Source organism: Natrix helvetica (assembly GCF_964273705.1).
Source record: "Natrix helvetica genome assembly, chromosome: 1".
NCBI lineage: Eukaryota > Metazoa > Chordata > Lepidosauria > Squamata > Natricidae > Natrix > Natrix helvetica.
In genome coordinates this window covers 261,068,226-261,086,164 of record NC_138548.1, presented here as the reverse complement: position 1 = coordinate 261,086,164, position 17,939 = coordinate 261,068,226, and the positions used below count along the sequence as shown (strand labels likewise).

General features: G+C 39.3%; 1 protein-coding gene across 1 annotated transcript; it reads left to right on the top strand.

Annotated features, from left to right (window-relative positions):
• The first annotated feature begins 82 nt into the window (after positions 1 to 82).
• Positions 83 to 15,404, top strand: C1QTNF2 (C1q and TNF related 2). The gene is made up of 3 exons (XM_081938871.1): positions 83 to 787; positions 6,380 to 6,631; positions 10,044 to 15,404. The coding sequence occupies exons 2-3, from the start codon at positions 6,388 to 6,390 to the stop codon at positions 10,655 to 10,657; spliced, it is 858 nt and encodes a 285-aa protein (XP_081794997.1). The 5' UTR covers positions 83 to 787; positions 6,380 to 6,387; the 3' UTR covers positions 10,658 to 15,404.
• Positions 15,405 to 17,939: the final 2,535 nt, after the last annotated feature.

The window sequence follows — 17,939 nt, the reverse complement described above, 5'->3', positions numbered from 1 at the left end:
GAAAATAAAAATAAAAAATAATAAAATAATAAAATTAAAAAAACTCTCCAAGATTTATGCATTAGCTTTGGAATCTTGCCACAAAAACATACTGGGAAGATTTCCTTAGAAGTATAGGCAGTAGAGAGTATTTGTCACCTTGAGCATATGCACAAATTTGTTTCGCTACAGTACATCACTGATCTTAAATATATGATGCCTGCACCTGTTGAAATTTGGCAAAATAGTTAGGAACAAAGTTAGAAATACTTGTGTGCTAGATTAAAGGCTACCTGCTGACCACCAATGAGTAATGGTTCTTTTAAGACATGTGGACTGTCCAAGGAATCCTGGGAGTTGAAGTCCACATAACCTGGTTTCTAAGATTGGAAAACATTGGTTAGCATCACTAGGTAGCATGTTGAAGACAAGTAGCTCCTGATCCTTGGAACTCTTTGCCCAGAATACAGGGGGAGAAGGGATTTCTCCAAGTATTTAGCCACATGTGTGGAGAGTTTTCTTTCCTGTCTCACGTGACTCGAGGCAGACGCTGAAACACATTACACAATAATCAAAAAATGCCTCTGGCAAAGCTGAGCCAAAAAAACAAGCTGCTGGAAGAAACTGGGATGCAAATGCAAGGCAGCCGCTTCACAAACTATATTTGAGAAGGCACGCTTCATTTAAAGGAAGTGCTTTGTGGCAATAACTCCCAACAAAAGTGGACAACAAGGTCCGACTGAACAACATTTAAGATTCAGCAGATTTCCGACTGCATGTCAGACGCTGCTTGAAGAAAGTGGTGCTGGTAAGTAGTATTTTGTTTTTGACTTCCTTAGAGCATTTTTTAAGTAGGGTTTTCAGCCAGAGGCTATGCAAGCTAAAAGTATGGGCAATTTACTGCTAAAGTAAGCGTGCCACCTTAAAGCGGTTGATTTCTTGAGGTTTGTATGGCACTGACAGGACATGGGGAGACAAAGTGCAGTGCAAAAAATGCTGAGTTTTAAAGTTACCGTTGCAGTTGTCTGTTGTGCAAAAAAAAAGTGCCAAGGAATCACTGGAATTGTGACAAGATCACACATGATCAATGACAGGGTGAAATTCTGATGAGCTGAGTTTTGAAATTGAAAAAATAAAAGTGAGGCGGCCACGATAGTCCTTAATTTGCACGTTTCTCTCATTGAACTCCACCGAGTTCTTCTCACTCATAAACAACCCATTTGATTTCAACCGAGAAGCTGTTTTCAAAATAAAAGGAATAACCCCCCAAAATAACACCACCAAATCTTTGCTGTTTCTAGGGAAGGGATAAAATTAATCTGGAACTAAAATATTCATTTTAAGTAACTAAATAGTAACACTAAGAGAACAATTGCCACCCCAAAAAATAGCCAGAGGGATGTTTGACGTGGCTTTTGTGATACAAATGAAGAGGAGCTTCCTTTCTAATAAGATCCATCTGTTCCCCATTAGCTGTAAAAGAGAGAAGGTTAAAAAACAGCAGATAGGCTTGCCATCCATAACTATACACTCCATTTTAAAACTGGATTTATCTTTTCCCATGCCTTCCACCAACAAATTTGATACACTTTTCCCTCCACATACTTACTATTCAACTGGTCAATCTCTTGGACTTTCTAATTGCTCTTGGGCATATCCTGTCTCTTTCTCCTTCCCTCCCCATCTCAAGGGAAGAGGGAGGGGTTAAACTGGAAGCTAGTAAAATACAGTCCATCCCATTACCCCCCTCCTCCCTTCCCCTGCAAAAAAAGAATTGGCAGGATTGAAGTTTCCCCCAAAACTGGTGCCAATCCTATTACAGTAGTAATTTCTAAGATTTATGAAGGAATTTATGCTTACCTGTTCAAATGTGCCTTGCATTTTTTTCCTATGCTTTCTACATTTGAATTTTAGGAAACCAAAGCAACATTGTGTGTGAGTGTGCTGTCCAAAATTAATACCATGACACATATTACTATATTCTTTCCAGTAAAAATCACCCCAAAATTTACACATTGTTGTTCATTGGGTAGTTTATGAAACTTTAAAATACAATGATAATCTAAGAGAATATAAACATTGGTGTCACCAGATCAGACACCACATGGTTTGAGGTCCTGGGCAATCGAGCACATGGGCAAGACAGAGAGAGATTTATACCCTCTCTTGGCCCCTGCCTTAGAGTTTCCTGTTCCCGTGTAAGGGCAGGTATCCTGATTAGTTGTCAGACTCCCAAGGGGCCATGTAGGGGTAACTTTGTAGGTTGTCTTGAGTCCCAGGCTTGGTTGAACCTTGCTGGGTGATGCAGTCTTCCCAGGTGCCATGTGGTGAGATGGGTAGAGAGCTAATGCTATAAAGTCCTGAGAGTAAAGATCTTTTGTTTTGTAGATAAGCTGGCCCAGTCTTTTAGTCTTGGTAGTTGGTTGGCCCAGTCTTGCCGGGGCTATTAATAATTGGGGGGGGGGGGGGCTGCTTTCCAAGAGCATGTTTCTCCTTTTCTTATTCAGGGAAGTATAATATTCTGCCTTTTTAATATTTCCTAGAATATTTCATTCTTTTAAGAGAGGGGTGGGTGCTAACTTCCTACAATCTAGCATCTATTCCATGTCATTCTTGTAGTCTTTTATCTGTAAGTCCACTTTCAATTCAGTTTGTCTTGTCAAATAAAATGTGTTCCTTTAGAGACATTCTATCCACAGAGGAAGACATTTCTGTTGTCATTGGAGTAACTTCTGACTCCATTATTTAACAATATCCTTCAATATTTCCAATATTTCAATATTCTGCATCATTTTGTAACTGTTAGTCAGCTTTATATGTTCTTCTTTAATTGAAAGCTTTAGTTCTTTCTAGGGTTCAATATTTGATCCTATTATGTTTTTTACCTTATTATCCTGTATTTTGTTGGACTATTATTTTTCTTATGTTTCTATCTTATTATCATGATTTTTTTAGAAAAATCAGAACAAAAACACTTCCATATAATTTATACTAAAATCTCATTTCAAATTAATCTGGACCTTTAGTCCACTTGTAATTTTCTAAAATCAGTTTCAATCAACTTTTTGCTGTTTATTTTTTTAAAAAAAGCTTCTTGTTAAAAATTTATTTCATTAAGGATTGAAGGCAAACTGGTCTTTTCAGATTTGTCAATCCAAAGGTTCCTAGTAGCTGAAAAGCAGTTCATAGGTAATTTCCAAATGTTATTAGAAAAGGAAGGATGCAAATTCTCTGCTCTTTCAAAGGTGCTGATCACAATTTGAACAAGATGACTATTCCCTCATGACCTAGTGCTCAAAATCTGCAAGAGACCACTGCCTCGCCGTGTCCTCATGAGGAGAAACTGTCTGTAGCACCTTTTGGTGACCTTCCATCCTTTCCTTTGTCTGGAGAGGTTCAAAGTGCTGAACTAATAACCAGTTGTTTGTTCTTGACCACACTCATCAGCTACACTTTTTGTGTAGCTGCAATATTCTACCAAGTACTATTTGTGATATTCTACCAAATTTCAAAGGCATCCATACTCTTCTTCTTATGCTTCTTCAAAGAGATTTCAGCCATATTCCAAGTAAAGTGAATGACTGCGCTTGTATGGACACTGATACGAAGGTGCTCCATGCTGATAACCTGTCATTCAGATTCTGAAAATAGACCTTCTCTAGAAGAAGAGTCAACCTGGGGGAGAGGAGGACTGCTGTAGTTGCTCATTTATGTTCCGGAGTATGTGGCAGGAGAAGATGAAAACACTACTTTGAAAGTGGAGCCACAAAGGATGAATTTGGGCTGCCTCTACATGGAGATAGGATAATTGCGACATCAAAAGGACATCACATCTAAAAGCAATTAGCAGGCCATCTTCATACCACAATTCACAGGACATCAGTATGAGTTCATATGAACCATACATTTTTACATACATACTGTATGAACCATACAACCATACAACCATACATTTTTCTGACTCTGGTGCTTTAGAATAAAAACAGTAACCTGTTAATGCTGTACTCTGTAAGTTGTTTGTTCTCCATTCCCAGCTCAGGGTATAGACGTTGGTTATAAGTCTTTGACAGCCATGGGAAAAACAGATGTTTTCTTTCTTATTCTAAGTTCTAGCTAGCAAGTTTGTGTTTGAAGTCTAGTGGTTTACTGATGTTTATTTCAACTCTCTGATTGATTCAGAGAGCATCCAAGAGAGCGCTGATACTTTAGAACATATGAGGGGGGGCTTGGCACTCCCCCTGTATTACTTTTCATGATTTCGGTATGTACAACATGGAATAGAGGAAAATATTGGAGAACTAGTCTAAAAACAAAAATCATTTTCAGGGCTCATTTAATCATTCTCTTTCAGTTTCCCACTCTCCTGTGTGGTCTAAATTATACATATTTTTAAATGTTGGAATTATGTACATAAAAATAATTCATAACACATTTTTCCAGAAAGCAATTTGAAGTGAGGAAACACATCAGAAACTCTGCTGGATCTCCATTGCTCCCTTTCCCTGAAGACAAAGTTTTATCATTCCTAATTCCCCCAGCTTAAGATATTCTAGGAAGTGATTATACTCTGATTTTATATTGTGTTATTTAAACTTAAACCTCCTCCCTTTAACTGGGAGTCAGAAAATTGCACCCAAGTGCATTCTTTTTTAAAAAAAATGCAAGATCTCTCTCTGTGTGTGATATACACACATTTATATACCTGTGTCTCTTTCTCCATGATCTCCACTCTATCTGATGGCCATTAGTTTGCCAGTCCCAGTTGTAAGCAAATTTTTCATGTCCTAAAAAAATGTTCTCACCCTTCCAATGGCCAATACTCCCTCTCGATGACTCACTCCCAGGCCAATGCAATTTTCTTCTTGCTTGCATAAAGCTAAATATTTTGTTACAGAAATTGCCCAATCTAAGACAGAAATAACAACAAAGGAAGTACAGCCTGTGTCGGGTGCCAGTTCTGCTGCTCCCCCTCCCTTCCTCATATCTAGTCTGACAATATCATTTCAGGACCTAATAATATTATTCACACCTTTACAAATGGATGTATTTACTTATCTTCCAATATGATACACGCCATTACGTTCTATCAGTGCCCCACTATTTTCTGCATGTATTATTTCATTCATGTGTTGATTAATTTACATCCCTCATTTTTGAAGAGGCCACAAAGCATACTTGGGATCTCCCCTACTTTTATATGTCCATCATGACCCTATGAGGTTGGACACTGAGAAAGAGTGAAGGGCCCCAAATCATCCATGAGCTCTGTGGTTGAGAAGGAACTTGAACCTAGATGTTCCCATAACTTTGGCCACTGCATTATGCTGGGGTAGTCTCAGTATACAAGTCAGGTAGGTTAGCCTCATTCTACAAAGGAAAAAAAGAAAGAAATTGGTGCAAATCTGAAATAAGTGCAGGAGTGAGATTCTACCGGTTCGACTTGGTTCGGTCGAACCGGTAGCTCCGAAGAGCACCTGAGAGCGAACCAGTTCACTCCGACCTTCAGATGGACCCTCCCGCCCTCCCCTGGGGTATACTCACCTATATTTCCTTGTTTTTTAGCCCAGCTGATAGGCGCGGCAGAGCCAATTGCCGCTCCTCAGCTGTTTTGCCGCGCCTCAGCTGCGGTAGAAGGTAACTTCTTTAGCTTTGTTTTAACCCACTGCACATGCGCGAAGCATGCATTTGGCACGTACATGAGGAAAGCAAGTGCGCAAAGCTCACACTCAACGAACCGGTTGTTAGACCGGTTGAATCACACCACTGAATAAGTGGGGGAGCATTTCAGCCTTTCAGACAAGCAGACACCGTTATTACTTATTTTAAAAAGACAACTATAAGAACTAATTTCATTCATAGCTCTTCAAAAATTTTCCCTTTTGTACCTTGTGGTTTAAAAAAACAGTCTTGCTAAAGAAAAATCCCACTATTTGTATAAATCAGCTATCCAGTGGAGAGAGTGGATTTGTATGTTACTACTTAACAATTCCTTGGGAAATGGCCATTATTGATAACAATCAGCTTCCTTTAATTTCTTCATTTCATATTAATGCTGATAATTCCATCAGCCGTCGGTGTCTCTATGCTTCTAACCCCGATAATATTGCATGTGTCGCATAATATGGGCTCTAGCGCTGTTAAGTTAAAGCTGCTGCCAAAATAGATAGTCCTGAAATGCCAAGAGTCCTCCTGTGTGTGTGTGTGTGTGTGTGTGTGTTGCTTTCTGCAGCAGTTTATCAAAACCGCCCTTCTGAAAAGATTTTAGGATGCATTCCTAGTTCCTCTGACCCCCACCTTAAAAGTTAATTACGTAACATGTTCCACTCCTGTAATGCTCCTGCCAGTCCTAGATGCTTCTTGCAACATGCACCCATTGTTGCTTCTGTTTCATTTCTTGCAGGCATCACCATGATCTTCCTTTTTCTGGTTGCCTGGATTGCTCCCTGTATAGTTAGTCAATTTCTCAGTAGCTTTGCCAAAGCAGACATTCAGAAAAATTCCAAGCAAGTCATCTGCAGTGTGCTAGGACCACAAGGCCCTCCAGGTGCTTCCGGAGCTCCAGGTGCTCCTGGGAATATAGGAAGGATGGGTTTGCCAGGAAAAGATGGACGAGATGGAGAAGATGGACAGAGAGGAGAGCCAGGGGATGAAGGTAAGAGGTGGCTTCTTTTTCAAGATACTTTTCTACCTCAGAAGGAATCCCAAAAAAGGATGGGGAAAGCTAAATCAGCCATTACAGTGCTCAATCCATTTTCTTTGATAAGACTTTCCTACATAGTAGCTCTCTCCAAAATCAAATTGAGGACGAATGTCATTTTTAAATATATTCGAACAAACCGAAGTGTTAGCTATGGCATCTTAGTGGAACTTTAATATTTCAGAAGTCCAAAATCATAACTTACAATAGAGGTGCAGCAAATGTCATTTAGAGGCTTCATGCTGCCCACAAGTGTTACTGTTTTATGGTGTCCCAAAACGTCCCAGAGCAGCTGGGACTGAAACTTTAGACTTTTGGGGAGTGGAGTTTAATAGCAAAATGTTTTTCCCCCCAGATTTATAGCTGTTTAAAGCAAAGGTCCCCAACTGCGAACACAGCTCCACTTGCACAAGCAGCAGGCAAGCACGTGCACATATAAAGCTCCATTTGCACAAATGAAGTGGGCTCGTCCCCTCTCCTGCCACCATCACCAGTCCGCAAAGCCAGAAATATTGGGAACCGCTGGTTTAAGGCATATATCATGTGTTTTTTTTAAAACAAAATCTCTTTCCCAAAGCAGGTTTTGAACCTGCTCATTTTGGGAACCATGTGACTATTATGAAAAGTGTGATATGGTCCTCCACATGACAGGTTACATTCACCAATTATAGGTTGCACAATGAACTATTGGCTTGAATTAGCATGTTAATTAGCATTAACATACTAATTCAAGCTTTAATGGGGATTAAGCCCTTTTACAAACCATAATGGCTTGTTTACACACGAGTTTGCATTTCATATTCAAGCACATTGTGGGACCCCCTGACTATAAAACATAGATATCATTGACAAATGGTCTGTTCCAGGAGTGTCAAACTCAAGGCCCAGGGGGCCGGATCTGGCCCTCAGGGTGCTTAGATCTGACCTGCGAGGCCGCCCTGGAAACAGCAAATGACCAGCCCGTGGTGCTTTTGCCAGCGAAGGCCACAGGCAGCCCTCCCGAGCCCCTTTTATGCTGGCAGAGGGTTGCAGGAGGCCATCGCAGCAGAAAACGGAGCTCAGGAGTCTGTTTTCACTGGCAAAGCGCTTGGGCCACCACAGGCACCCCCGACACGAGTGATGTCAAGCCACGCCTAACCTGGCTACGCCCACAATGCCACACCCCAGGAAGTCAAACACAACCCTGATGCGGCCCTCAATGAAATTGAGTTTGACACTCCTGGTCTATTCTATATCTCCATCAGAAATGAGATGAGTGGTAGGATGGTCAAAGGTAAGATAACTCCTTACCTTTAAACAGCAAGTAAAAACAGCCTATCCAGGTTTATGTTCGAAGGAGGAAGACAAAATGACCAAAGAAGGCTTTTTGGGTGCTCTGTATTTTTAATTTTAACTGAGCTTTTTATCAGTTGGACAGGTTGGGCAGGCTTTAGATGGTTCAGTTCATGGTTTTTTTTGGGGGGGCGGGGACCAATACAGTATAAACTAAATGAAACTGAAAGGACACAGATATTAATATTCCTTCTGGCTCCTAGGCCTTCTCAGGGATGATATAGAGGAGAAGGATTGTGTCTGGAATAATGAGGCCAAATTGGGCTGTAATTGTATTGTCTGGCTGACTTTGTTTATAAATAGAAATTATCTAACTCTTGGTTAGATGGAACATAAGCTTCCTGCCAACAGGACTCCTAACCATTAACAAAAATCAGGAGCAGCCTTTTTGCAGCTTTTCGGACTATCAAATGTCATAATGCCTATGTTTTTGTCAGCTATAGTTCACTTTATCAGATGCGGAGAGCAACTGGACTAATGAAGGATTAAAACTGGAATATTTTTTTTTTCATCCTAGTATTTTTCTGTAAGTGCAGGGTCTACTTTTTTCAGATCAACCAAGTGTTGGTCCTTTGATTGCAACAGAAATTAACCTACTGGCTTACCTCCACAGCTGACGTCATGGGCTAAGAGAGAGTGACTGGCCCAAAGTCATTCAGCCAGTTTTCATGCCTGTGGCGGGACTGGAACTCACAGTCTCCCAGTTTCTAGCCAGGTGCCTTAACCACCACTTAAACTGGCTCTCAAATGAATTATGAATTTAATATAGGATTTAAATTGGGACAAGATGGGGAAAACAAGATGTTTATGGAAATACAGCTTACATGCAGGACAAATTACAGCTCATTTACCAATGAACAAGTGTAATGTGTTAGAAATATTTGTTTTTGTTGACACCTTCTGAGAAAACCTTAAACCTTTTGGTGTAGATTCAGCAATCTCTCAATTGTGTTGGTAAAATTTGTTTGTTTCCAAAATGGCCACATGTAATCTTTATTAAAAGTGTACGCTTTTTAATAAAAAAATGTTTCCCGGAAAAGATCAGACTCCTTCTGATTTTCAGCTATCCTGTGGTAGATTAACATGGTGCTCCTTCAAACAAGCTGGCCTGCTTGCTAGAAAGAGTTTAGAAGGGACTTTGAAATCCATTGAGTTTTGTACTTTTACTAGAAAGGGGACATGATTTTCACCAATTACATTCTTCCTCCTAAAAATTATTCTCCAGAAGGTTTCAAAACAATGAGGGTGTGGAAGAATTGGCAAGAAGAATTTCCCACCCCACCCCCTTTCAGAGAGTGGAAATTGTTGAATGCAATTTCACTTGGGATCCTTTCATTTGCGCCAAAATGCTGGTCCAACCCCTAATTAGCATACAAACAGGGAGTAATAACTGCAAATATGAGCAATAATTCAATTGGGAGTTTTAGCATACAGTTACTGTTTCTTATGTTGTATCTTTCTGCTAGAGAGATTCTACTTTTATTTTTATTTTTTACTAAATTTCATTATAAAATCAAAGGAAAAAACAAAAGTACAGAGAGAGAAGGAAAAAAAGTAATGACTTCTGGCATTGTTTGAGGCAGTAGATTACAAAAAAAAATTGTATTAAACATATTGATTCCAATCCCACAGAACAATAAGCCAGAATTTTAAAACCGTGGTTTGTTCATCAAGCTGCAGTGGTTTCATTTATACATTCAGTAATAGCTTAGATATCATGACAAGCCCAGAACAAAACAAACTGTATTGTAGTTTTGCAGGATGCGAGAATCCATTCCCCCCCCTTTTTTTTTTTTCTTTCAAGTACCTATCTAGAAGAGAATATATTTTCTCCATGTTTTTTAATGGAATGACCAGGACAAAAGAGATGGGGATACTGTTCCCATAAAATAATGCAGTTCAAAACTTCCGAAGAGACAGACCTTTTTTTTAATGCTTCTTGAGTTGCAGAACCAGTTTTAGCCCTCTGGTTGCTATGTCCAAAAGATCCATGAGTCCCTTGTATGATACTCATTGAGGTTGTGTTTTCTCGTAGGTACCCAAGGCAGGACGGGAAATCCAGGCCGGCCAGGATCAAAAGGGAAACCAGGAGCCATTGGCAAAGCTGGTCTCCGTGGCCTAAAAGGGCCCAAGGGCCCCACTGGAAAAATCAGGGGCCCTGGAAAGAAAGGGCCCCGAGGAGCCCTAGGAGACCTTGGGATGTCTGGTCCTTGCAAATGCAACGCCAAGAAAGCCAAATCAGCTTTCTCTGTTGCTGTGACCAAAAGTTACCCAAAAGAGAGACTGCCCATCAAATTTGACAGGATCCTCATGAATGAAGGTGGAAATTACAATGCTTCCAGCGGGAAATTTATATGCAACATCCCCGGCGTCTATTATTTCACTTATGATATCACACTGGCCAATAAACACTTGGCTATTGGGCTGGTGTGTAATGGTCAGTACAAGATAAAGACATTTGATGCCAACACCGGGAATCATGACATTGCTTCTGGATCGACAATCCTTTCCCTAAAGCAGAAGGATGAGGTGTGGCTGCAGATATTTTACTCGGAACAGAATGGGCTGTTCTATGATCCCTACTGGACAGATAGCATTTTTACTGGCTTTATGATATACGCTGATCAGGATTATCTCAATGATCTATAAAGGGGACTGCCAACCTCAACCAACCTAATGGGAGACAAGAAGCATGGAAAATTATGTACATTTATCTTTGAAAAAGTCCTTCAGCTACAAAAGCAGACCTAAGAGGACAATGGCTTAAACTCCTCCAATATTTATATAATTAATCTAAACCTTGGGGTTTCTTTCTCTCAGATGGTACAGATGCTTTATTTTTTTTCCATAGACATGCATTCACAAATGGTTTCCAAATGAGAGGGAAAGGGACAGGAGCGGGATTCAATTTTGTTTACTACCGGTTCTGTGGGCATGGATTGGTGGCGTGTCTTGGTGGGGGTCACCTTGCTGTAAGTGACACTGAGTTGGCCACACCCATTCAGTCACATGACACTCCCCCCAACCAAGCCATGCCCACCAAGCCACAAAACCTGCAGAAAAGGCAGCTCCTGCGGCCTGTCCTTTTATGGCCCCTCCCTTCCGCCTACATCAAAGTACCTTAAAGGGACACCGCAGTCCAGCTGCCTTACGAATAACTCTGCTGTGACACCGTCCCTCCGGTTCAGCAGGCCATTCTCCGGGCCTGGTCTGGCAATGGATTGCAGCTGCGCACCAGAAGGCAATGGGATGCGCGTGTGCGGCCAGCGCGAAGAACAGGGCAGCAACAGCAATGGCAGGACTTCAGGCCTCTCTTTCGGCCTATAGCCTATAGTGAAAAAAGCCTCCAGCCGCCACCTCTTTTTGGTGCGAGAAGCCTCCAGCCGCCGCTGCCTGATTTAGTGGAAACCATAAACAGTTGATCTCTACAGCTCTATAGACCTTCTCAATAGTCTATTTTTCCATTGATGGCAAAGCCTCACCCTTTCTCCTGAATCAAGCTAGCCATTATTCCCTTCCCCTCCTCTTCCCTCTCCCCGTCCCCTCCCTTTAGGATCCTGTTTCTGAGTCATGTGTCATCCTGTATGCATTGTTTAAATATATCTGCCTTTTCCCCATCCCATGGATACAATTATAAGAAAAAGCACTTAATTGCAAAATTATCAGAATGCTAGCATTTTACCTTCCCACTCAAATGGATAGAGGAATATTGTTAGGTGACAGGGAAACCTTTACAATCTTTCTTTCCTCTTCAAGCTTCTCCTGTTTTTGCATACGACCAAAAACATGCACACCAATACTGTACTTGTACCAAAAGACATTGATGGGTGCAGGCTGTAGGAATTTATCTTTCTTCCTTTTTCTCTGGAGTTGGATTTTGTTTCTATATCTGGCAGTAACTCTGGGGTGGGATAAAGTGCTGTGGAAGTGCCCAGATGAAGTTAATCAGAAGGGGAAAAAACAAAGTTGGTAACTTTGAGCCTTTGCTGAAACAATCAAAATATCATGTAACTAAGGACAATGCTCCAAATTCCACAGTGTTTTCATCAGGCTGAATTATTGATCAAAACCTAGGAAGCAGGTGAGAAACGTAACAGAAAAATTGTAAAGTAGAGGAAAATTATTTTCTATCATAGGAAGTTGGGGCCTGTGTGAGAAATGGTGCAGAGATCTGCGAGGAAAATATCTGATGGATCTCACGTCCTTCCATGTATAAAAGAGAGAATTCTAAATTCAGGAAGGCTTTGATCACTTGTGTCTGGTCTGTGGACACTGGAATCCAAGCAGATAAGTGACGGTGGTGAAATTTGCCTACGGCTTTCCAAAAGTTTATACTAAAATATTGCTAGGTATGATTTTCTTACTGAAGAAATACATTGGCATATTCTTGCTTCCTTGCTTCAGCTGACCCGAAGGCCTATTGTCAGGCAGAAGCTGTTTATGTATCTCTGGGCACCAGCAGCAGAAAAATAAGAACTACTCCCAAGTAAATAATGCATATGTCCATCCAAAGTAATAATATAGCAGACAATGGGAAAAGGTACAAAGGTTTTGTGAATTCAGCTCAAAAGTGTGTCTTTTTTAAAAGATGAACCATTTCATTCAGACACAAAATAAATAGATATTTTGGTAGCTTTTATATGTTTTATCCTGATAGTTCTTGCATCTCTAAATTGAAATTACTTGGTAAGAAGGGGGGGGGAGCAGAAACTCAGCAAAGTATTGGCCAAATAACCTACCACTATTCTGAACCTTCACAACAGTGCTCACTGCACAAGGCCATTCAGAAACTAAACAGGTAGTGGCATTTTTACCCTCTTCTGTGCAAAATGCTGACCCAGAAATATGATTTTGAATTAATTAAAGATGTTTTCAAAACAGAACTAAAGGAGTATTTTAGCCCATGTTCTTAATGCACACTTGCAAATAACTGAAACATCAGATGATTTTCCATTTGCATGTCTTAAGTTTTGGAAATTTGTATGTTCTGTAAACATAAAAAGCTTGTTGCCTCTCATATTTCCTGGGGCTCTTTGAAGTATGCCATTAATGATGCATTCCAGATGAATCAAGATTGAGGCAGGGGAATGTTGTCCCCCACAAACTAGAGGTGGCATATTAACTTTTACAATGGAAGGATTCCCATACATACAGTATACATATGTGGGTGACAAAGCTACAACTACTTCTTTAAAATCGTCTGATTTTTTTCAAGCTTTTAGCTACATCAGTACGTCCTTTTGGAAACTGCAGAATTCTACAACATTTAAATTCAAAGGAAGGAACTCTGTATCCGTTAATATTCATATTCTTATATGAAGTGCTCTGACCGCAGGAAAAGATATGTTTCATATTTTTTTCTTTGATGTGAGCTCTACTTTCTTCCTACAATCTTTCAAGCATGTTGAAAAGATTTCACTATTACTTGTAAGCACATGAACAAAGATCTTGGCTAGACTAGACATCTGTGCTATTGGCATGCAAGGTGACTTACCTTTAAGCAACCTTGAAGGCTTTTCCTGAGTATTCCAAGAATCTGTTGTTTGACAGTTGGGCAGTTGTGAGATGTTGTCAAGAGATCAACTTAGAAGGAGTTTGCCTTTTTTACTGATCTCATGTTTGGTAACTATTTCAGTTATTTTCTCTCTCTCACACACACACACACAATTCTTTTAAAAGTCATAGGCAATGACACTTTTATGTTACTTAGTAGTACTGGTATGTGTATATTAGTATTAAGTACTACTGTTTACATTTGGTGAGTTGCTAAGTCTAGCTATAATCTCTTCTCTACATTGTTCTGAATCAAGCTTACAAATTTACAAGAGAAGCTGTGTGCAAGTCAGCACTATAATGAAACTCTAGAAGGTAATGTATAATGTACCCAACATCACCTTTGTCAATCCTGGAGCTTTTAATTGCATAGTCTTCTTAGAAAAATAATGTTAAGAGCTGTATTCTGATGAAGATCTTGAGAAAGGTAGATCCTATCAATCTCCATGTCATAAAGTGATTTGTACCCTCAGCAACTACTATACAGATCTTCAGATAATGTTTCCAGGTTGACCCTTCAGGTTTGTTAATGGTTCATCCTTCAATAATTGAGACCATCTACCTTGTTGTTGGCCATCTCTTTTTTCCCATCCATATTTCCAAGCAATGAAGACTTTTTCAAGGGATCCAAGTCTATGTATAATATCAATGATATTGTTTAGATTGGTTAAATTGGTGATAAGATTACAGCTAAAAGTTTTGGCTTCTTGCAACTACTAATTAGAATACTGTGCCATACCAATACATGGTACGATAGATGAAAATCTAGCAATATTTGGGATCTAAATTTTCTTCATTTACTGTATATATATAGGGCATATTGCTGTGCAATAAGGCCAAAATGAAAAAAAGTAGGATGTTACTGTTTTTTTCTAATATCTTCATGATATTGTACTAGAACTCTATGTTTAGATGTGAAGAAACTACCCTGTTTCCCTCAAAATAAGACTTCCCCGGATAATAAGGCCAATCGGGTTTTTGAGTGCATGGGCTAAAATAATCCCTCCCCCCAAAATAAGCCTCCCTGAAAATATTGCAATACAGCCGCAGCCATGAGGTGACCATGCTCGCCGCCTCCTGCACCTAAAAATAATAAGACCTCCCCAAAAAATAAGGCCAAGCACTTATTTCAGGAGTCAAAAGAAAATAAGACCCTGTCTTATTTTCGGGGAAACAGGGTAATAGATGTGGATATATTCTATGTTTAAGCATGAATAAATTGCCTTATAGGTATTTTTATTCCTGCATGTTTTGTTATCTACACATTTTGCTTTGCAATACACATACTTCAATTTTTCTCAGCCAGTACTATTGGACAAAAAAGCTCTGAAATGTAAGAAGTATAACTTTCTCTCATCTAATATCCTACAGGATTACACTCTGATTTTCATCAGTCAATGTGCCAGATTGGCTGCAGACATATAGTCCAACACATCTGATGGGCATATGTTGAGAAAGTCTGTTCTATATCTCATTATTTCTGAGAGTTTAGGAATATATCAAAAGAATATTGGTTCTTCCTCTGTTAACTCACTTTCAGGTCTTGATTCTTTATACTATTCAAAGATATATTCAAGGCTTTCATAATATATCTCATTTTCATCTGTATATAGAAGTACTATGATTGTGGAAAATTCATATATTAACATTTACCTGTCCATTTTTATGCAAAAAATGATAATATACTAGTGTGAAAATATTTGATGTTCTTGCAAAAATTAAAAATGTTATTTGAGAATATCTCATGAATAACTCAGAAGTAAATGTACATATGCTGTCATTTGGTTCATTGTTGACATTCTTGTCTTTATCTAATTTTAAATATTATGTTCTCAATTGTGATTAAAAAAACCACTGATGAGAAAAAGTAAAAAAGAATCAGTTCACTGGTGTTGCAATTCAAACTTGCTCTATGTTTTATCCCTCTTATCGTGCTTTAGAATGTATGAAACTGGTAGTTGTGGAGGTAAATTAGAATGTCTGATCCAAAACATAAATCATGAAATAATTTATCAACTCATACATATAATCCTAATAACAAAGTTACTTTCTATGAATAAGTCAGTATTCCTCACTAAAAGGAATATTTTCCATTAGGGTCAGTCTTTCTAAATCTCTCTCATTGACCTTCTATAGGTAGTCCTTGACTTAAAACAATTGGGACCAGAATTTCCACTGCTAAGCAAAGCAGTTGTTAAGTAAGTTGTGCCTGATTTTATGACATTTTTGCCTTAGTTAAGTGAATCCTTGCAGTCATTAAATGAATCCAGCTTCCCCCATTGGCTTTGCTTTTTGGAAGCCAGCTGGGAAGGTTGCAAATGCCAATGACTTGACCCCGGAACACTGCAATTGTTGTAAAATACATGCCATGCACTCAAATTTTGATTGTGACTATGGGGATGCTGTAATAGGCATAAGTGCGAGGACCAGTCATAAGTCACTTCTTGCAATACTGTCATAACTTTGAATGGAAACAAAATGAATGGTTGTAAGTTGAGGACTGCCTCTATTTCTCAGCAATAACCTATCCATTCTATCCTTTTGTCTGCCCAATGATTGGCAAATGAACAAGACTGCTAAATAAAGGACAATCCGAATCTACAGTCTTTTCCTGCTAGCACCCATTCATAGTATAAACATGCCCTGGCTATCTATAGCTATCTCTTTTACCATTCCTGTCCCTAGCCTTAGGGGCAGCTTGAAAGTAGCATTATATCTCCTCCTAGATTCTTCAAAGTAGCATTATATCTCCTTTATTGCCATATCATCCAGGAGCAGCTTCAGGGTGTATAAAATTGTTGCAATTTTTCATTCATTCTGTAGGGAAATCAAGTGACTGGACAATGACTGTGAAGAAAAGCAATAGGTGGGTTAGAAATGGACAATAGCCAGGTTCCTGTTAGTATAGTTTGCTATATAGATTCAAGGATAGTAAAAATAGCACTCAACAGTGAGAAAAAGCCTCAAGGAGTATTAACTATAAGGACTCTTCTCAGTCGAATTTATAGACATCAACATTAGTAAGTAATGCTCCTCCCTTGCACATTCCAAGTTGGCTATCTGCAATAAGATACCAACCTTAAGTCTGAACTAATTTACTGCATTGGCATTAGACAGAGATAAATCCTCAAGACTCAATATCTAAGAATTTGCTGTTGGTCATATTGAAAACTAGTTTGGTGTATTGTAAGGGTTAAGGCTCTAGATTATAGAAACAGAGAGAAGTTCAAATCCCATCTTAAGCACCAAGCCAGCTGGGTGATTTTGGGACAGTCACTTTCTCTCGGCTCTAGGAAGTAGACAAGGGCATTCCCAAAAAAGCTTGTCAAGAAAACTGCAGTCACCAAGAGTTAAAATTGACTTGAAGGCACCTCTTCCCAAATGGCCATGAGTATCAACTGTAAAGCTGAGCCCTCACTATTGCAAAATGCCTGGATATTAAGCATGTTTTTGCAGCCCTTCAAGAGAAGCCAAGTCAGAAAGCAGACTCAAGAATGATTGCAACTCTGTTTTATTCATCTTAGCTATAGTAACTGAATCTTAAAAGCCTGTGTGTTCTCCTCAACTCAGGACAGTTAAGGCAGAACTAGTTTGAGTTTTCTAATTGTCCTACACTAAAATGTTTTTAAATGGATGTCAGGCAGTTTCTCCAAGATCATTCCTGTGTTCCCTGCATTTAATATTATGTAACCTACAATCTAGCACTCCTTCTCTGGGGAGTGTGGATCAAAGACCCCTGTCAGCAAATTAACAACCTGTCTCCCGCTTGAGGGGGGGAGGGGTATTGGACTAGAAGACTTCCAATGTCCCTTCCAGATCTATTCTGATTGATTGATCATTAAACTATAATTCCTGTGTGAACTATAAAACTGTGTGAAGACAAAATTCAGATTTGTTTAAAAAGTAATTATTCCCTTGAGTTGAATTTGACTTGTTCACAGAATTCTTTTAAGAAAAGTATGAAAGTATTTGGACAGGGTTTTTTTCCTGTTTAGTCTATCCTACAACCTAGGAATTTCCAAGAGTTACCTGCTGAGGCCACTGTCTGGAACCAAACAAATTTAACAATGAGATATGCCATAGATTGCCTTTATTCTTTTTTAAGCACTTTGGCAATTAGCAAGAGTTTAATAGGCTGAGTTTTTATAAATATATTTATCTTTGTGCTGAGCACACTTGCCTAATAATTCAGCTGCCTCTCAGATTTCTGTCCTTAAAAAACAAAAACGCTGCAAATGCGGCATCAAACCAACAGTACAGCACTGCATCTCTCGGGTGGTTTCCAAATATTCTCTAAAGGAAAATGGTAGTGTTTTGCTGCTCACAATTAATGTGAGGAAAGCAACAATAAAGCACTTTGGGAACAACTGCTAATTTT

Excerpts from the sequence above, each read along its gene's own strand:
- C1QTNF2 (XM_081938871.1), top strand. The coding sequence starts at position 6,388 with ATGATCTTCCTTTTTCTGGTTGCCTGGATTGCTCCCTGTATAGTTAGT. Across the intron at positions 6,632-10,043 it reads AGGAGAGCCAGGGGATGAAG|GTACCCAAGGCAGGACGGGA; the intron begins GTAAGAGGTGGC and ends GTTTTCTCGTAG.